Source organism: Schistocerca nitens, chromosome 3 (genome assembly GCF_023898315.1).
Source record: "Schistocerca nitens isolate TAMUIC-IGC-003100 chromosome 3, iqSchNite1.1, whole genome shotgun sequence".
NCBI lineage: Eukaryota > Metazoa > Arthropoda > Insecta > Orthoptera > Acrididae > Schistocerca > Schistocerca nitens.
Genome location: NC_064616.1, coordinates 232,170,573 through 232,192,489, shown reverse-complemented (window position 1 = coordinate 232,192,489; position 21,917 = coordinate 232,170,573). Strand labels below are relative to the sequence as shown.

Genomic DNA, 21,917 nt, shown 5'->3' with positions numbered 1-21,917 from the left:
CTCCTGCAAAGCATGGATGGAGGCAATAGGCAGATTCCATATGTGTGAATTTCTGGAAAGCATTTGACACAGTGTCCCACTGCAGACTGTTAACGAATGTACGATCATACAGAATATGTTCCCAGGTATGTGAGTGACTTGAAGACTTCTTAAATAATACAACCTAGTACATTGTCCTTGAAAGCGGGTGTTCATCAGAGGCAAGGGTATCGTCAGAAATGCACCAAGGAAGTCTGGTCGGACCGCTCTTATTCCGTATGTCTGTATGTACATAATGATCTGATGGAGAGGGTGAGGAGTATATGCAGCTGTTTGCTGATGATGATGTGGTAAATGGGAAGATGTCTTCAGTGAGTTATTGTATAGGAATACAGTGTGACTTAGACATAGGTCCTAGTTGGTGTGATGAATGGCAGCTTGCCCTAAATGTAGAAAAATGCAAGTTAATGCATATGAGTACAAAAACACTCCCCTAATGTTCGAATACAGTGTTGGTAGTATGCTGCTTGACAAGTCATATCGATTAAATATCTAGTCATAATGCTGCAAGTGACATGAAATGGAAAGAGCATGTAAGGTCGATTGTAAGGAAGACAAATGATCAACTTCAATTTACTGTGAGAATTTTATGAAAGTGTCATTTGTCTGTAAACAAGACTGTGTATAGAACACTTGTGTGACCCATTCTTGAGTATTACTCAAGTGTTTGGGACCCCCCCTCCAGGTTGTATTAAAGGAAGACACTGAAGAAATTCAATGATATACTGATAGATTTGTCATCATTAGGTTCTGTCAACACGAGTGTTACGGGGATTCGTCATAAACACAAATGGGAAACCCTGTGGAGGGAGACAACATTCTTTTCACGAAAAACTATTGAGAAAATTTAGAGAACCGGCATTTGAAGTTGACTGCAAAATGGATCTACTGCCACCAATATACATTTCGTGTAAGGACCATGAAGATAAGAATTAGGACATGTACAGAGGCATATAAACAATCATTTTTCCCTCATTCTATTTTGAGTGGAATAGGAAAGGAAATGAAATGGCAAAAGGGGTACAGGGTACCCTCTGCCATGCACAATGCATTGGCTTGCAGAGTTTGTATGTAGATATAGAAGTTGAGGGTAGGGTGGACAGTGGAACGCTACTTTGGTGATGTGGGTAGGACAAGAGGCAATTGATGCCCTGGTGAAGGACGTGGTTGAGCTTTGCAATGCCAGGGTAATACTGAGTAATCAGAGAAGTGGTGGTTGGTTAACAGGTTTACTGGCATCAGAAGAGTAGATAACCCAGAAGATCTGTTTATGAATGAGCTGGATGAGATATTTTCTGTTAATAAAAGCTCCGGCAAGGTTATCAGCATATTTCAACAGTTCCTGCTTTCCACTGCAGATGTGGCGAGGCTGTAAGAAAGAGATTTTTTGATGTGGAACGGGTGACAGATGTCCAAGTGGAAGTACTGTTGATGGTTGGTGCACTTGATATAAGCAGATGTATTTATGTAGCCATCTGAGAGGTGGAGGCAACGTGTAGGACAGTGGTGCATTGATTTGAGAAGGAACAGGTGAACAAGATTTGGGAGTAGTTGTTGATGTTACAGGGGAAAGAAATAAGGGTGTCACTGTCAAGAGTCCAGATCATGAAAATATCGTCAATGGATTTGAACACTACAAGAAATTTTAGGTGTTGACTGGATAGGAAGGATTGCTCCAGGTGGCCAATAAATAAGTTGGCATTGGATGGTGCCATGCGGGTACCCATGGCAGTATCGTGCATTTTTTTTTTATAGATTTGGCCTGTAAAAGTAATTGTGAGTCAGGAGGTGCTTGGTTAGGATGATTAGGAAAGAAGTGGTAGGTTTGATATCAGGAGCATATTGGGAAAGATAGTGTTATATCGGCACATATCTTGAATGTAGAATGGGAAGTTACGGACAGTAGTTAGGAGGTGTTGGTCAGCAAAGGCAGAGGTTTGTTCTGTGGCATTCTTGTACCCAGCCGCAATGGGACGACTGGGGAGATGCATTCAGCTGTCAGGTTTTGAGGTGGACCTAAGGCATTTGGAGCTGCTGGGAGGTCTTGCATCTTCCCAGAATGTATCTGGCAAAAATGTCTTCCATTCGCCTTCTTGAATACTAATTTTCCGTGATCGTCCCATTTCACATTGCTTGTTAGTGTTACTATAAATACTTATATGAAGTGACGTGCTCAGGATGTTCACCACCAGTCTTGTAATAAGATACTGTCAGTTTCTTTAACTTTGTTATAGACATTATCATGTATGGATTGGTAAAAAATGTGAAAACACCACGAGAAATGCATAGTTGATCCAAACCTGCGGGTTGCACTTTTGTATTTGACCATGAATTATGTCAGAGCTAAGTGACTTTGTACCTGGGCAAATTGTTATTACTCGTACAGTGGATGCTTCCATAACCAAGGGAGCTGAAGTGTTTGGTGTTTCACGAGGCACCATGCTGAAGATTTATATTACAGATAGGAAAAGAAGAAAAATATCATCTGCTAAATCACAATGCAGATGAAAGTGTGTTTTGAGTGATAATGACAGATGGTCATTGAAGAGGATTGTGGCAAAAAGTAAGAGGATAACAGCTGAAAAAGTCACTGCATAATTGAATATCGCACACATGAACCCCGTCAGCATAAAAACATGAAGGGAGCTCCATAAGCTGGGAATTGCAGGGAAAACTGGGATTCGAAAACCACACATCAGTGATGTAAATGCACGTTACAGGAACACTTGTGCCGAAGCTATGAAACCTGGGCTGTGGAGCAATGGAAGAGAGTCATTTGATTGGATGACTCTTGCTTCACACCATTTCCAACTACTGGCAGAGCTTAAGGCACAGGAGTGAAACACGGCTGTGGTTTGGTGACAATTTGGGCAGGCATATCATGGTATTCCATTGACCCTGTGGGTACTCTGCAAGGTTGCATTACCACCAAGGATTATGTAACCATTTTGGCTGATCAGGTCCCATGGTAACACGTTTGCTCCCCAATGCTGTATTCCAAGACAACAGGATCCCTGTTTGCACAGCTTGCATCGGCCAAGACGGATTTTATGAGCACGGGGATGAATTGTCACATCTCTCCTAGCAATCTCTGTCACCAGATCTCAATATTTTTGTGCCTTTGGTGTCTACTTTGGAGAGAAGTGTGCATGAACGCTATACACCTCAATCATCATTACCTGAACATGCCACTATTTTTCAGAAAGAAGGTTAAGATGCCCACCATACAGGACCTGTATTTACCTATTCCAAAACTGGAAGGTGTTTTGAATGCCTTTGGTTTTCCAGCACCATATTAGACATGTTAATGAGTTGTCGTTTTGGTGTTTCCATATTTTTGTTCACTTCCTGTACTTTTATTTACATTTAAAGAGAGCTGCAGATACATTACACAAAGTAGGAATTTTGTCTCAGACTTTATTCAATTTCTTACGTCCGTCTATTGATAATACTTCCTAATATGCAGCAACATAATCAGCAATCAATCTTATAACACTACTGATCATATATAATAGATCATGTGTGTCTTGAGAACATTAGAGATTTTATTATGCTAGCTTGTGGCACACCTATTATTCCTTTTGTTTCTGTGGAATGTTTGCCATCCAGTGTAACACACAGTGCTCTCTTAGTGAAATATTCTGTGGGTGAATCACATATTTCTGAAGATACTTTCTGTGATATTATCTTGGTTAGTAGCCAGTCTTGTGGTACTATGGTGAACACCTTTCAGGAATCTAGGAAGCTGAAATCTACCTTTCACCTGCATCTGTTGTTCGCAAGATGCTGGGTATGGAGGTGTGTTTCACCTAAATAGTTTTTCCACAATCAGTACTGTTTCTCTGAGGAAAGCTAGCATGTGTTTACTGTTCAGGAAAATGTCTAGTTTGTACCAGAACATACTCAGTCTGTATTGAATAAAAGCTGCTAAGCTTACAATACACATGTCATTGTACACATTATACAATGCCATGCAGCCTCAGTGATTTGTAATGATCTGTCACAGTTGCAGAAGAAACCAGTTTTTGTATCAGTGAAGATACAAGAATAAAATACTTTTAGCATGCTCTTCTGTTGTAAGTGACAAGTTTCATCATCATGCTGCATGTTCTCCATTGTACTGTAGAGTGAAAGTAAAAGGAAAAGCCTCAGTGATAGAAAAAAAATTGTACTACAGTTAGGCAGTGAAATTTGAATGACTTTCAAGTTCGTGTGGACGAATCAAAGCTACAAGCAGCAGTGATACATGTTCGTGTAGAACTCAAAAAGACATTTAATTCTTGAAGTGTGACTGCCAATGATGTTTAATCATTCCAGTGATTTTATTCTATGAAACTTATCACGTCCACAAGAAAAAAGGAGTGAGAGGTGGCTGTGTTTATCAGTGGTGTGCATCATTCCTCATTGAACGTTGTACCTACCATATTAAGAGCAGTTGTTACTGCAGTACTTGTGCTATTCCAGATAGGTGTGCACCATTTGTTTCTCTCAACTATGTTTCTCCCTGTGGGAGATTTTAGAGTATGTGGGGAAGTGTCCATGACAAAGAGAGTAAACATGATAATACTGGATTACAAGTTTAATGGTGAAGGTCTAGATTCTCCCACATCTTCTATATAATTGTAGGTAATGGTGCAAAATGCTATGAAGTTCTACAAAGAGCTGAAATCCGTTATAGGGAAGATCTAAAGGAAGCTATATGAAGGATTCAAGTGCATTCTATTCTAGGTACTGCTCCAGTGTTTGTAGTCTGTATCAAGTAATGAGAAATTCAGAAAGCCACTCAAAAGATTTTAACAGTTTGCTATAGACCATAAGAAAATAGAATGGAGGACCAGGAAACTTAAATGGGGATCTTTATAAGAAAGCTGAGATTGGTCTCCTGAAGCACTCGAAACACTTCTGGATACATTTAAAGTACTGGTACCCAAAGTAGATTCTTTAACATTTCTATTACATCCTTCATATATTTTTCATAAGGATTAAAAGTTAAGGTGCACATGAAGGGTATATAGTCATATTACTATCTCACAATATTCTGATGGAATATTGGTACCAAGAACCCTTTGCCACCCACTGTATGGCAGAGAAAATACACTACCTGGCAAAAAGAGAGTGAAGTCGCCAGATCATTGTTGGACGTTGATGTAACTTCATACACATCATCAGCTGGTTTGTAAATCATTAACAGTTTTTCTTTTTGACAGGTAAAAGAGCTACCAGAGTGCATTAGCACTGCTCATATCATATAAGACTCCCTACAGCATTTTGTGTCATCCTGCACCCTTGTTGGGAAACCAGCAGCAGTTGGGCTAGGAAATTACTATTCAGTGCATAGGCTGCCATTAAAATCGTGACACAAACAGCTGATTTGGGAGTGCTGGCAATACCAGGAAGCATGGACTGATGATAAATGGCATCTCGGCGTGTTCAGCAATGAATTGAAATTCTGCAATACCCCAGATGACCATTGCCTGTGATTATGGTGGTGATCTAGGGAGAGGCCCAATTCTTTGGTGTTTTGCAGAGGCACAGCTGTGTTATTATGTCATTATAGTGTGGGGAACCATCAGGTATGACTTCAGTTCATGGCTGATAGTGATTGAGGGTACTCTGGCAGCACAACGGTACATTGTGGACATGTTGCATCCTCGTGTGTTACCTCTCGTGTGACAGTATCGTGGTGCCTTTTTTCATCAGACATTGCTCATCCACACATGGTTTGTATGACTATGAACTTTCTGTGTGATATTGAGGTACTTCTGTGACCAATAATATTTCCAGATCTGTCTTCTATAGAACGTGTTGGACCAGGTTGGATGTCAACTTCGTCCCAGTGCCAGTATGTACGATATTAAGGATTAGTGTGCCCCAGGAGAGGATACATCAGCCTGATGATACCCTTCCTAACTGAATTAGTGCATGCACCCAGGTCAAAAGGAGTGCAATCTCGCACTGCCAAGTTTGTAGTAAATTTGACTTGATTTTGTAGTCGCTGAAATAACTTCTGAACTCGTGAAGTTTCATTTTTTTTTTTTTCACTTTTTTTGTCAAGCAGTGTGTGTAGAAGTGGATAATGTGCTATGAGCCTTCTTGCCCACACTAGAGTGAGTGACGATCTTACATTTGGAGAATACATGCCACTTTAATGCAGGAAAAGTGACACATTGTAATACAGTGGCAGAGTGACAGTGGCAGAGTGATTCTCTGCCAATGATTCAGCAATTTGCTCTCTTTCCACTCACAGATTTCCTTAGTGAGAGGTGGTGGTCAATCCCCACTCCAGTGATCACTTTCTAATTATCTCTACCTTATAGAAAGAGGTGTGTCAGAAAGAAAACTGCCAGAATGGATGCTCAGCAACATAAAAAGTACACTGGGATGTGGATCACTTTAGTATCACTATTCCAATGATGCTTGCATGCTGAAGCAATCATATCACCATTCAAGATTTCCTGTCATTTGCTAGAACAATACTGAATAGATTATGGTGCTTCAAAGCTTCAAGGGCAGTTTTTCTGCACAGTACTGTGGTAACCTTCCAAATACCAAAGGTGTGTGTGTGTGTGTGTGTGTGTGTGTGTGTGTGTGTGTGTGTGAGATTGGTGTATGTGGTACAGATGTGGAGGCTATATGGGCAGGGTGTTGCTTGGGCTAAAGTTAATCTAGTAACACTGCCTCTTGTAGGCATCTGCTCCCATTTGGTACAGGTTTCACCCCCGAGTTTCAGTGACTATTTCAGGCACCCATCCTTGTTGCCATTCGGATGTCTGTGCCTGACAGTAGTGTCAATTTGGAACTGGCAGTGTGTTGGTGTCTGCTTAAGTTGTTGAGGTCTGAAGGAATTGAGGAGGATCTGTAGTGGAGGACTGAAGAAATGGAGGAGGATCTCTAGTACTATGCCCTGCAGTTGTTCCACTATACTCTTCTCTGTGATCAGTATGGCTCGAAAGTACTAAAAATAAATAAATAAATAATGTGAAAACATTCTCTGTGCATGCTGACTGAATTGCCAACTTCATATTCTCTTTCAGCTTGTGTACTATCTGTTCTAACACATTATTGAAATGTTGGTGGAGTGGATCAGTAAGGAGTTATTGATTCCCTTGTTGGCCTAAAACTTACTGAAGACTAGATAAATTGGGGTACATTTTTGGTGACAGTCTCTTGATAGAGAAGACGTGTGAAAGCACCTTTCTGTAGTCTTAGCTGATGAAGACTGTGTACAATATAACTGTGGAAATTTTGAATACACGTCCAAAAGTATGAACAACATCAAAAATTAGTCTCAAATAATGTCATTGCTGCAACTTTAAAAATGCTTAGTAAATGACTTCAGGAAAGAATTCTAATCATTTTCTTTCCTGTTCCACTGACAAATAGTGAGGGAAAAATGACTGTCTGCCTTCACATGAGCTGTAATTTCTCGTATCTTATCTTCGTGGCTCTTACACATAATGTATGTTGGTGGCAGTAGAATCGTTTGCCCATCGGCTTCAAATGCCGGTACTCTTAATTTTCTCAATAGTGTTTCTTGAAAAGAATGTCGCCTTCCCTCCTGGGATTCCCATTTGATTTTCCGAAGCATCTTCGTAATACTTACGTGTTGTTTGAACCTGCCGGTAACAAATCTAGCAGCCCGCCTCTGAATTGCTGTGATGTCTTCCTTCAATGCGATCTGGTACAGATACCAAACACTCGAACAGTACTTGAGAACAGCTCGCACTAGCGTTCTATATGCAACCTCCTTTACACGTGAACCACTCTTTCCTAAAATTCTTGCAGTAAACCAAAAATCGACCATTTGCCTTCCCTACCACAGTTCTCACATGCTTGTTCCATCTCTTATTGCTTTGCAACATTACATCCAGATGTTTAAACAACATGACTGTGTCAAGCAGGACACTAGTAATACTGTATCCGAACATCACTGGTTTGATCTTCCTACTCATGCGCAGCAACTTACATTTTTCCACATTTAGGACTAGCTGCCATGCATCACACCAACTGGAAATTTTGTCTAAGTCATCTTCTATCTTACTGCAGTCACTCAACTTTGACAACTTACTGTATACCATGGCATCATCACCAAACAACTGCAGATTGCTGCCCATCCTGCCCGCCAAATTGTTTATGTATATAGAGAACAGCAGCGGTCCTATCACATTTCCCTGACGATACCCTTGTCTCCGATGAACACTCATCATCGAGCCAAAATACTGTGGGTTCTATTATTTAAGAAGTCTGCAAGCCACTCACATATCTGTAAACTTATTGCTTATGCTTGTACCTTCATTAACAGACCGCAGTGGAGCACCATGTCAAACGCTTTACCTTTTACACACTTCTAGCATTTATTAGCATAGACTGTCAAGTATAATGGCCATCCTTCGTCATACTAATCAGCAGCGTTAAATAATACCAACTATTTTCTAACTGGCAACAAACTATGCAGTTTGTATATTGGCAGCATTGTACAACATTTAGTGGCACAGTCCTTTGATATTAACACAGGTTATTATTACATGACTTTAACTGTGTAAACAGTGGCAAATACACTTCTTGGATTTGCTGCTGGATAACATTGTGCAAATCCCACACTATTTTATTGAAGCAACTGTTCACTATCATCAGGTAGTAGTAGTTGCTGTCATCACGGCTGCGAAATGTGACTGGTAATACGTGCATAGTGGTTCTGAAATTTATCGGCATTACAGGCAGAAATTATGCATCTGCAGAGAAGCACTCACAGTTGGACAAAAGAAGTGTTCGTAGTGCCCCCTGCTGGAAGTTGAAGAGAGGCCTTCCATGATTGCATGTACAGCAGTCATGTGGTTTGAGATATGCATGTCATAGTTTTAAGATTAATGTGCTGTGTATCAGTTCAGAATGAGAAGCAATGAGACATGTTTGGATATTAGTTTCTTTGTCCACAATATATACTGATTAAAAAATGTGTATCAACATGATACAAGTTGTCAAACATTGGCCAAGGACGTAGCACTTCTGTTCACACAGGCCGGACAATCACCTTCTGTTCTCTCTCTCCACTCTCTACCGAGCGAGGTGGCGCATTGGTTAGCACACTGGACTTGCATTCCAGAGGATGATGGTTCAATCCCGCGTCTGGCCATCCTGATTTGGGTTTTCCATGATTTCCCTAAATCGCTTCAGGCAAATGACGGGATGGTTCCCTTGAAAGGGCACGGCTGACTTCCTTCCCAAACCTGATGAGACCGATGACCTCGCAGTTTGGTCTCCTCTTCCAAATCAACCCCCAACTCTCCACTCTCTTTGTTTTTCTTTATCGACATATTGATATGTTTCTACAGCTCAATGCATCTCACTTATAATTACACCCAGTAGAACAATTCACAATCGTATATGAAAGTAGAACTTCACCTTATGCTGACAATGGAAAATAATTTTGAATAACATATTAATAAATGTTTGAACACGCAGTACCAAAAAAATGAAAATAGCAGTTCCATCCATATCAACTCTGTGGTGCAAACAAAAACAAAGTTGCACAAGGAAACGAAGTTAAAATATATTCTATAATAAATTAAAGGAAAGAAAGCACAGGAGAAAAGCTATATTGTACTGTAGTGTTATCTTCACATGTGCCCCAGTTTATCATGTGATATTCTCTCGAATCTCTCATGGTATAATGTCTCAGACACAAATGAAGTATGTTGTTTGTGTACCACATGTAATCATGCATATGCATTGAGCATATACAAAATTAAAGACAGATTGTCATTACCATAATCAAACAGAAAAATAACATTTCATTTCTCCTAAATTCCAAAATTATTCCACCAATAATACAAATAACATGACAGTCTGTGAAAGAACAAACTTCAGCTATCCTACATTGACTAAAACAAAACATAATAATTTAAGATAGCATTGCTTTTTGGCTCTTATTGTTTTCAGTCCTTGCATGTTAGTTTCTGTTTTCTCAACTCCTCACACACAAAGTTCCTGCTTCTACACATTCATATCTCTACCTAGCGGTGCTGTGGGCTTATTGCTTGCTGCTTCGACTTGCAAGTAATTGCTCAGTCTATCTCTTATTATTAACCTATGCGGTCAATTGAAGATTGGCAGACACTTACAAATTCTATTTACAACATAACTTAACTCCCTCCCTACTGCTATCTTTTCCAGTGTTATTCCCTCATTTGCATCTAATAGATTAAAAAAAAAAAAAATTCAAATTTATGATTCAAGAATAAAATTGCACACTATCTACACTTCAGTTCGTCTTTTTTGGATACAGTGAGGAATTGTATTTATTTATGAGCAAATTTACAAAACTCTGTCTTATTTAGATTCTCCAGTTCTTATCCTGCTGAAATTTGTTATTGCCGTGCATCTTTTTTCATTTTAACTGAAGCTCCTATGATAATGATGGACAGTTGCTGGTCCCTTGTAACATATTCTCACATTATTTACACCCCCCACCCTCCCCCTTTACTGAATTCCATTCACACATTCTGATTACATTATGACAGGTCTTTAACACTTTCCTTTTATAATATTTTCTGCCCTTCCTCTTTTCTTGTTTTTCTATTCTCTGTTTCTCTTTATCTCATGTTCCTACCACCATCATTTCTAATATTACTGTATCCATTTCATCACTAACAATTACTGATTGCGTAAAACCTTTGTTAAATGTTGCCCATCAGAATTCCTGACTTCATCCAGCTATTACTTCATTTTCTCTCATTCATTTATATCAGCAATGTAATCACACTTCTCAGTTACTGTACTACAAATACATGTTATGCATTACAAATTCTTTCCTGTCTTCAATCATTATTACACAACAACAAAATACTCTAGGTTATTTGTTATTACTGTTCAAACTACACAGCCCAGACCAGTTTTTTTCTTGCCAAGCCACTATACCAGCATTGCCTTTTATCAATACTCTCAAATTTCCTGCATAAAGCTGTTCACAAACATTTACTTTGTTCTTGCTGTTTGTCAAACCATTCACCTATCATTAACTTTTATCAGAAATTATGTCATGTTCGGGAATATAGTCAAATCAAGTTATAACTACCTGATACTTAATCTGGGTAGTTCAATAGTTGAAGAGTTGTTGTGACAGATTTATAAGATAGTTGAAGAGTGGGAAGCAGTGCAGAAAACTAAAGAAAGAAACAGCACTGCAAAAGCTAGGGGCCCTATGCATGCTACTGCACATATTCACTAAAGACACCCTGAGGTCTGCTTTGTCACAGCTGATCAAGAAATTCTGTAATCTATAGTTCTGATCTACCAACCCACATCTATTCTGATAAGGCATTTTCCCTACCAACACTTCAGAAAACTCACTTCCATTCCATGCATTGTCTGAATGTTTCAGTGTGTGCTAATTATTTCTCACTGTGTTCTTTCACACTTTCCTCAGATCTCCCACAATTTCCTGGCTACATCTGACAGACTTTCATTACTTCACTCTTTCTATCCTCAAATAAGTACACATCTAAAATTGTGTGGTAAGTTTCATCAAATATTTGGATGTCTCTGAAACATAGGCCCCCTCATTTCAGTCTTTTTTTTAATGCTAGCACTACTCTTTCTCAACTTTCTCTTTTCTGACCATTTGTCATAACTTGGCTCCTAACTTCATTTACAACAGAAATCAAATTTACATCTCCATTGAGATCACAAACTATGTTGTCAAAGTTACTCTTACTCTGTACTTGCATTACTGAAAATGTCCCAAAGAAATCTTTGTCTGCCCCTCCCCAATATCACCTATCTTACCTTATCCTCAGTTCCAGAAGTGATCCTTTTAATTTCCCCCATTTCTGTCTCATCCTCCCTACTACATTCCTGGAAAATCAAATTATCATCATTCTTTACTTTAGCTTTCCTTTGTTTATCCCCAACAGCTCGGGCTTCAGTGTTTTTATCCAAACATTCTACCTCTTCATTTGTTAATATTGTAATTTTGGTATCTTCAAATGAGGCACTTGGGGCTAGACAACAAAATATCTCTGCTGAAGATGGTTAATGGGAAGTATGTAAAACCTACAGGAAGATGTGTCATTTGTGTGGCTATAAGTGACCACACACAGTCCTTAGAATTCATCGTCTTACAAGAGTGTAGTCATGACGTCATTCTCAGATGGGACTTTTTGCAAGCTTTTCAGGCAATTACAGATTGTGGTCGCTCTGAGATTATGCTAGATGAGATGAGATACTGTGGACAGGAAGATGCACATCTGAGTATGTAGACTCTGTGTGCTGGATGAAGTGATCATTCCTGCAGTCAGCACTAGAAAGGTAACTGTCATGTGTCATGCCATGCATCAACCCATGGATCTTGTAGTGGAATGTAAGAGAAGCACACCACTGAAGAATAACTTGGTGATCCCAGCCTCTGTCGTCCCATTTAAGAACGGATTCAGTGAATTGTGGATAGTTAACTGTTTCCAAGAACCGCAGATTCTTCCAAGATGCATGTGCATAGCAAATGCTGATCTGTTAATTGCAGAACAGCCGAGCGTCATAGAAACCTCTGATGCCGAGTCTGTGGGCGAAATTGACGCCACCACTACGAGACAAGATCTTCTAGCTCGAATATCACCAGATCTCACTAAGGAATAACAGAAGAAGCAACTTGCCATTCTTCAAGAGTTCTGTGAATGCTTCAATCCACAGGTGAAGAGCAACTTAGACAAATCGATAGTGAAGCACTGGAGACCATCAACCAATAAGCTAGAGAGCATACCGTGTGTCAGCAACGGAACGTAGAATAATTCACGACGAGGTAGAGAAAATGATGAAGAATGACATCATTCAGCCTTCACAGAGCCCATGGTCGTCACCAGCGGTTCTCGTCAAAAGAAGGATGGCAGTTGGCACTTTCGTGTTGATTACAGGAAACTTAATAAGATAACTAAAAAGGACGTTTATCCTCTTCCATGAATTGACGATACACTAGATTGTCTGAAGGGGGCTAAATTTTTCTCAATGATGGACATGTACTCGGGATACTGGCAAATCGAAGCAGAATAGGCTGATCGTGAGAAAACTGCATTCATCACCCCTCTGGGCCTGTAGGAGTTTAAGGTAGTGCCGTTTGGTTTGTGTAATGCACCTGCAACTTTTGAATGGATTATGGATAATCTTCTTCGTCATCTGAAGTGGACGATGTGTCTTTGTTATTTAGATGACATTATAGTGTTCTCAGAGACATTTGATGAACACATAAAAGGACTGAGGGCCATTCTTAAGTGTCTCCAACAATGCGGACTGAAACTTAATCCAAGAAAGTGTCTCTTTGGAGCAAAAGAAATCAAAATACTTGGACACTTTGTGTGAAATGAGGGTGTGCAGCTAGACCCAGAAAAGGTGAGATCTATAACGGAATTTACTGTTCCTAAAAGTATTAGAGATGTGAGAAGCTTCCTTGGATTATGTTCTTATTACCATCGTTTTATCAAAGACTTTTGTATCAAAGCCAGGCCACTCCAAGGGTTGTTAAAAGCAAATGCTAGCTTTATCTGGGGTGGTGCATTCTTTCAATGTGCTGCAAAAAGTTCTAACGACAGACCCTGTACTTGGTCTGTATGATGAGAGAGCACCTACAGAACTACACACAGATGCCAGTGGGTATGGGATCGGTGCTGTTCTGGTGCAAATTTCGGGACGCTTACAAAAGCCGAGAGAAACTACTCAACTACAGAAAGAGAATGTCTTGCTGTGATCTGGGCCATATGCAAATTACAACAGTATCTCTGTGGAAGGCCATTCACAGTTGTTACATACCATCATTCACTTTGTTGGTTGACAAGTCTTAAGGATCCAACAGGACGACTCGCCAGGTGGGCACTACGTCTTCAAGAGTATGACATTACCATAGTGTACAAAAGTGGGAGAAAACAACAAGATGCCGACTGTCTCTCAAGAAACCCTGTGCAGGACCATCAGGACTTTGCTGAAGATAGTGACTGCCTCGCTGCACTCCAGGATCTCTTTGGTGAGCAGAAGGAGGACACCAATATATCTCCAATTATGCTTGCCTTAAATCGGTTAGAGGATGTGAAAGAACAATTTAAGGTAGTTAATGGATTACTTTGCAAGAAAAACTTTGATCCATTTGGAAAGAGGTGGCTACCAGTGATTCCTAAACACATGCACTTAGATGTTCTACAGAAATTTCATGACACACGTGAGGCCGGACATTTAGGATTTATTAAGACATTTGATAGGATCCGTAAGAGATTTTTCTGGCCAGGTTTATTTAAGAGTGTTCGTTATTACATGTCACACTGCCAAGGGTGCCAGAGGAGAAAGGCAGTTCCTCAGAAACCACTTGGCCGACTCATACCAATTCCACCAGCCAAAATGCCTTACCAGCGTGTTAGGATTGACCTCCTCGGATGATTTCCAATATCTGTTAGGGGCAATAAATGGATTATTGTTTGCACTGATTATCTGACATGCTATGCCATTACAAAAGCCGTGAAAACAGCCGAAGTGTTCAAGGTAGCCAAATTCATCGTGGAAGACATTGTAATAAAACACGGTGCCGCAAGGTCGTTAATTACGGACCGAGGAAAGTTTTTCAATCAAATCTTGTGACAGAGATAAACAGTTGGTGCAACATTATTCATCACATGACGACTGCCTACCGTCCGCAAACTAACAGGCTTACTGAGTGCCTTAATAAGACCTTGGCCGACATGCTACCTTTCATGACGTTTTCGACATGCTACCTTTCATGACGTTTTCCTACAACACTGCCAAACAAGACACCACAGGATTTACACCATTTGTCCTGGTGCATGGGCGTGAGGCGACGACGACGATGGACACTATGTTTCCATTACATCCTGATAACGTGGACGAGGAATACATTGGCCAGGTGTTAACCAGAGCTGAGGAAGCTCGGCAGTTAGCTGGACTCCCCACGCTGCAGGGTCAAGAAAACTATCACCGAAGGTATGACGCGAGCCACTGCCCTGTTGTCTACCAGCCTGATGACCTTGTCTGGATCTTCACTCCTGTTCGGAAGGTTGGTCTTTCTGAGAAGCTCCTCAGGCGCTACTTTGGACCTTATAAGGTTGTAAGACAGTTGTCTGATGTTACTTATGAAGTTGAAGTTTTTGATCCCAACACAAGATGACGAAAGATCAGAGATACGGTCCAAGTCCTTTGAATGAAGCCCTTTAAGGATCCTGCAACCCAGGGTAAATTCGAAGCTCCAGCAACAGGCAACAAGTGGAAAACTGATGAAGAGTGTAGCGCCAAAGGAAGTTCTAAGAAGATCATTGCCAGGACGAACATCAGTCATCGGGAGTCGCAGTATGCAGGACCGATGACTCGTTCCCGGACTAGGAGGATGTAACACTGGGATGTTGTTCTCTTAAGGAGGGAGCATTGTCACGGAAGAAACTGAGTAGTACAGTCACTGTAGTGTCGCGGTTATGATAATAGACTGTTGTATGGAGTGCCGTGAGTTCAAAACTCACCTGAACTGAAAAATTTTAATTTCTAAATTCGGTTCGAGTAGATTCAGGAAGTATCCACAGAAGTCAAGAATCACTGTACTGGAATGTTCTGTAACTGTGTATATACCATTTGTGTTCTGGCTGGAGGCAGTTCACTCCACGCTCTTGTATGTGCAAGTGCTGAATAAACCTTCTTTAAGTGACGTTAGTGTTCGTCATTCATCTAATTACACCTTCTTCTAAGTGACAATATTATGCTCCTTGGCTTTTAACAATAGTTAAATATATTGCTTTCTGTTAGCAACTGTTGTCTCTTGGTGGTCATGACTTAATCACTACGATTTCAACATTATATGTTTTTCTTTTATTCTAGTTCTTAATCCCCACCTTTATCCCTCATTACTGTAATTATATGTCTTCTACTTTATAAGTTTTGTAACTGCATGATTGTGTGCAACCTGCTGGCTTCTCTGGCAATTCTTGGTTGATCTTTACAGCTGTCAGTCTGTTTATGGATTTGAATTGGTCTCAAAAAAGTTTGTTCTACTTTGCATGCCTATGTATTTCATCTTCTTGGTTTTTACAAGTTACGTTTCATAACGAAGAAGTGTAAAAATTTTATATTGAAGTGGGGTTTTAATAAGCATGGTATTGTTTCTTTCTTTCTTATTATTAATGTACTCTGTTTATCTCAATTTGTACCTCCTATACTGATTTATTTCATTAATGATAATGAAATTATTTGTTTCTTGGGGACCTATAGTTGTAGGCACAAACTCTTTTTTTATCTCGTTGGTGTTCACAGCACATTATTGAAGTTGTCTGTTATATGAGAATGGTAGGTCTTTCATGTTCATTACTTCCCTATTTTTGTAAAGCCGTAAAATTGATTATGGTTCATGTTCATCTGATAGTTGTTTTTCCTTTCTTATGGTAGTATCAAGATATGCAGACAGTGCGTTCTAACCTTACTGTATTCGTTGACACAGTGTGTTTACCACGATAGATGTGTTGTTACTTTTTGTATGTTGCTTTACATTGAAGTATATATATTTCTGAAAACTGTTTAAGTCAGTTTTACCTGAAGCAGTTTTCTGTTTCTGCTTGTTCTTTCTGATGTGAGGTTGGTTGTGTGAACAATCGAAACCGGTAATCGAATTTAATGGTGTGTATTGTCAACCAAAATAATTGACTGCAAATTTCTGTAATTTATTTAAGTTATTTAGGTTCACCTGATTGAAAATAAAAGCAACAATTTAATCTAGTATGGGTTTTAATTTGTAAATTGTTTCTTATTTATTCCTCAAAAGTGAACTTTCCCTTGAATGTGGGTTCATTTAAAAAGTCTTTCAGTAGTTTTCTCCCCGTTGTGATTGTTTCACCAGAATCAGTGGCAATATTTGTCCAAGTGGGAATTTCTGAAAAACAGGTTTGTTAATGTGATTTTGTTCAAAAATATTGTTAAACAGAGTAAACTCATAATTAAATAAGGTGGTGTTTGACTTGACCTACTAGAAATCAAAACGGAATGTCACTAGCGTAATTAGAATTCATCAGTATTGCGTACTATCTTTAAATGCACTACTTCAAATCTACCTAGTGTCTAAGGAGTTGAAGTGAAGACACAGTCTCCTGTGACAGTAATAAGAGTATATCATGAGAATACCATTTTTTGCCATTTTGTTCCTCCTATCCCTCCTCATCGTTCGGATTTTCACATACAAATACTTACTTTTTTAGGATGTTGGTTCAGTCTTATCACTTTCTTAAATTTAATGTATCTAATCTCTTTTTTTAAGTTATTACCATTCTTGGCTCTGAGCAGTTAGCTATGCAGGCAGGGCAGTGCATAAAATCACCACTTTGGTCAATGCATTAATGTAATTTCTGTTGAATTTTCTTGCAGGTGGTTCACTGTGATCAAAACTGCTTACAGTCCAAAAGTGATTTATCAGTTCCTGGATGTCCTTTGTCGGAACAAGAAGCAGCACAGTCATGTGCTCCAAAGAAGACAGATAATTGTAACAGAAAATTGATAGGTGGGTGTAAGGTAAAAGGAAAATGTATGAAGAAAACTATTTCTTCTGACAGCCAGAGTGGTTCAGCCACTGGAACTATCTGTTTAAAAAAGAAAAGTGATGTCAGGGGTTTGAAACGTACACAAGGTGCTAAAAACCAGACAAGTCTGTCAACATATACAGAAACATCAATGATGACTTGTCACTATACACGAGGTGCTAAAAACCGGAGAAGTCTGTCAAAATATTCAGAAACATCAACGATGATTTCTCACAATAATGTTAATGATTTGCCATTCTCTGTTCAGATAGATAACATGCGTCAGTCACCATTCCGTATAGACAGGCCAATATCTTTTTCTCCAGGTTCTGCAAACTTCTTTTCTCCAGGTTCTGCCAACTTCTTTCCTCCAGGTGCTGCAGACTTCTTTCGTTCAAGTTCTGCAGACTTCTTTCCTCCAGGTTGTGCAGACTTCTTTCGTTCAGGTCCTGCAAACTTACAGAATTTTAGAACACATGCTGTTGCACCTACAGATGTGGCTTCGCCTGAAAGTAAAAAAGTTAAGAAAGTCAAAATGTGTAGCCCAAACACATTTACACGAGAGTTAAAGGACCTGGGTGTTAGAAGAAAACATGTTTATTTGACTAGAGGAACGAGTTTCACCAGGTCAGGCAATTTCATACCTACCTTAATGCTGAAAGACAGAATTTGAAGGGCACAATTGTATGATGGTTACAATATTGAAAAATGTGTCATCTCGGTTTGGTGAAGAAATCTGTAGGTAATAGTTTGTGTGAATTTTATTTAATTGACAATATAATTTTATTTAATTGACTATATCTATATAATTTCACGACATTACTGATTTCTACTTGTTATCATCCATCTTGAGATTATAATAAATGAAGCAGTATACTTAAAAACGTAGAATTGTCAATTCCATGGAATTTAAAACTAAAATGACGAAACTGTTAGTTGATGTAAGAAAAGGACACTTGATCATGGCATGCATGATAAAAGATGTAACCAGTCCCCAGATTATGGCCAGTCAAAATGTTACTGTGCCAGTAGGAAAGAGGGGTGTCAAACATCTAATGACAGATGTAAATTTGATTTTAAAGTCTGCAAAAATTACAATAACTAAGAGGACACTGTGTTCGCTAACTTTCCATACAAGAAGGAAAAAATCTGCAAGCAGTGGAAAAGGGCCATGTTGCCATACCATGATATGTACCTGCAGGATAAAGTTGAAGATAATGCTGCTTAATTTATTAAAGTAAGATGATGCCCAATGACTGGTAGAAACTTGTAATGTTATGAAACTGTAGTGGCTGTGGCAGTGAAATAGACTTTGTATACATTTTTGTTAAGTCATGAATGTTTCTACAGTGACAACAAATCAGTTTATATTGTAGAAGCATTTTATGGTTTGGCAAATATATATGTATCCACTGCTTACAGAAATTTTCTTCTTGTCTGGATAGTTGACAAAATCAGTCCCCTCTTTGCCTTCTCACAATTTATGCATGTTGTTGCTTTGTCCTTTTAAAGTCATGTTACGAGTGTCCATAGTCTTGAAATTCTCTCTCTCTCTCTCTCATGTTGTTAGTTATTAATCCTATGTAGGTGACCATGCACGATTAGTATGATGTTAGTTTTAAACCCCATGTAACTGTACATGATTACCATGTAGTTAGTTATAAATCCCATGTAGTTGACCACACACAACTTTCACACATACAGGGTGTTTAAGCAGGCTGCTTCATTTTTGTACTCTAAGATAAGAGATGATTGGTTGAAACTAATAATGTTGTGTGTGTGTGTGTTTGTGTGTGTGTGTAAAGTTCCAATATTGCTCATATGATACCAATGACACGGGCTACATCAGTATCTCAGTATGTGAACTGTAAAGTGTGTTAAAGTATTCATAATTTTACAGGTTTATTGTTTAATTGACTTGACAGATTGATTGTTAGATGATTCCCATTTCTTTTGAATACTGTTTTAGTTTTCAGACCCATACTGCATTTTTGTTTTAAATGCAGTTTACCGTTTTTATTGTAAATGTGATTTACCCCCTTGTTTGAAATGTGTTTCATTGTTTTGTTTGAAGCATTTTTTTAAAGTCAGGGAATATTTATATGTTGACAATAAATATGACGGCACAAGCCTTGGTAATTTGTTACTCTTCCAAATGTGTTCATAATTTATTTCTTAGCTTTAATGTTAACATTTTGTGTTTTCATATCTTATTGGTAATTCAAAAACAAAATTACCCACAGTTGTTAAATATTTTTATTTTCATAAAATCATAATTGTCAAACAGTTGGTTGCACTTCACTTGATGGCACGTCCAGTCAAAACAGTTGTAATGTATTTTTAATTATTATACCTTTCATGAATGAGATATGTCTGTGTACAAGAAACACAAAATAAAATAATTTAAAAATTAATGGTTTGTTTGTTAAGTAGTGTGTACTTGTGTACCTCCTTTTGGAAAATTATTGTTAATTGTAATTTAACAGTTGGATTGAGCATTTGGTCAAAATTTCCTAAAGCAGTGACCCAGAGAGCATGTTTCCGTGAGAGCATGCCATCTTGTTTATTTGTGCAGAGTAGGCAGTGTTCAGTAATCTCATGTGGCCAGAATGAAAGTAACTCTTGTTTCTTAGCAATTTTTTTCCCAAAAAAACCTGGAACTACATTGAAAAGTAAAACTCATATATGCTGTTAGATTGTGAATTCTTTTGGCTATTAAAGTTTGGAGTGTTAATAAAGGTGGGTCAAGGTCAGATGCACCGTAGTGAGCCAAAGTGAACCGTGTAACACACAACCAGTTGTGAGTCATTGACTTTTTTGTCTTCGTTCTCTGCAGATCGTGTTGTGTCCTTAACAATTAGACTTCATTTCAGTCATAATGTTGAGTGCAGAGTGATTATTTTACTCTCTTATTGTTCATTATGAGTGATTATGAAGAAGCAGTGATTCCAACTGCTGCACAACAAATACAGTTGTGTATGCCCCGGGACAAACCAGGAATATGGGAAAAATGCGGGAATCTTTTCATCTGGGAAAAATCCAAGAAAAACATGGGAATTTTTCATTGTTTTGGTTTTCAGTTAAAGTTTTGTGATGTTTAACTGGTGATAACTGATACTCTAACAAAGAATTGTACGTTAGCCTGTTATTGCAGTGAAACAAACAAACACAAACACACACACACACACACACACACACACACACACACACACACACTAGTTGCAAAGGAAATGCACAGTGTACAACAACAAAGCGCAGTGCACACGCAAGTATCTGCTTATGGCAAAATGTGTCAAAGGCTGTAGAATGAAGATTATGCAGTACTTTGTAACAAAAAATGGCTTTCAATGAACGTGACATCAGAACTGTTTAAATTTCTAACAGATAGTGAGAAAATATTGCGAATGGTGGTTTGATTTTTTATTTGGCCCTGTTGATCACATATTGTACGTAGGGTGTACTAGTAATATAGGACAAGTCAAGTGAAATAATACAAAATTATGTGAGCACTTGATATATCATACAAATAAGTATTTTCTATGAACTATTGATTGCAGACAATATTAAAACCTGCATGTGAATGCTTAAAATAGCAGAATGAGTGGAAGTACACATTTTTATCCCAGTGCCACAATAACGTAATGAAATTTACGTTTTGTCATTATGATTTAAATTAAAATACAAATTTTTTATCTTCATCACAAGAGTAATTTAACGTGAATGCTTAATAGTGGAGAATAAATTGTAGTATACATTTTAACCTATGATATAAATAAATTTACGTGTTATCAGTAATTTATGTTAGAAGTACACAATTTTGTATTCATAACATTACAATTTTCTTTCCTCTATTTTTACTCAAAAGGATGCCTTATTACTCTAGGAATGCATTCATTTTATAAAAGTTTGTTTTCTGAGGAATGGTTTTAGTTCCTTTTGTATACCTGTATGTTATTAATTTCCTTTGTTGTACTGATGTGAAGCTTGTTGTATACAGGGTGTACATAGAGTTCGGGAACACTTTCAATTATTTATTGCACAAGAACCAAACATTGTACAGATATCATACATATGTCATTTTGAAGAGAAACCCTGAAAGTTTTTTTCATGTATACTGCCACAGCGTAGTTTGGTAATTTGCCGATAGTCAGTGGGAGTTCAACAAAAACAAGTGTGCTACAGCTGTTCAACAGATATTTAGAACAAAGTACGGTAAGAAGCCATCAACAAGGAAGACCATTTACCACTGGCACAACAAATTCGTTACGGTGGGTTGCTTGTGCCCGGCAAAGAGAAGCGGACGTCCCAGTGTGAGTGAAGTGAATGTGGAGTGCATATGAG

The 21,917-nt window shown here is 38.5% G+C and overlaps 1 protein-coding gene across 2 annotated transcripts in view; it reads left to right on the top strand.

Moving 5' to 3' along the window:
* Positions 1–19,928, top strand: part of LOC126249557 (uncharacterized) — a 250,615-nt gene extending 230,687 nt beyond the window's left edge. The window contains exon 11 of one of the 2 annotated variants that reach the window (XM_049951221.1): positions 17,425–19,928. In XM_049951221.1, coding sequence (XP_049807178.1) covers positions 17,425–18,249 — 825 coding nt within the window. In that variant the 3' untranslated portion in view covers positions 18,250–19,928. The remainder of the gene's footprint in view (positions 1–17,424) is intronic. The other variant, XM_049951220.1, reaches the window with a different exon arrangement.
* The last annotated feature ends 1,989 nt before the right edge of the window (positions 19,929–21,917 follow it).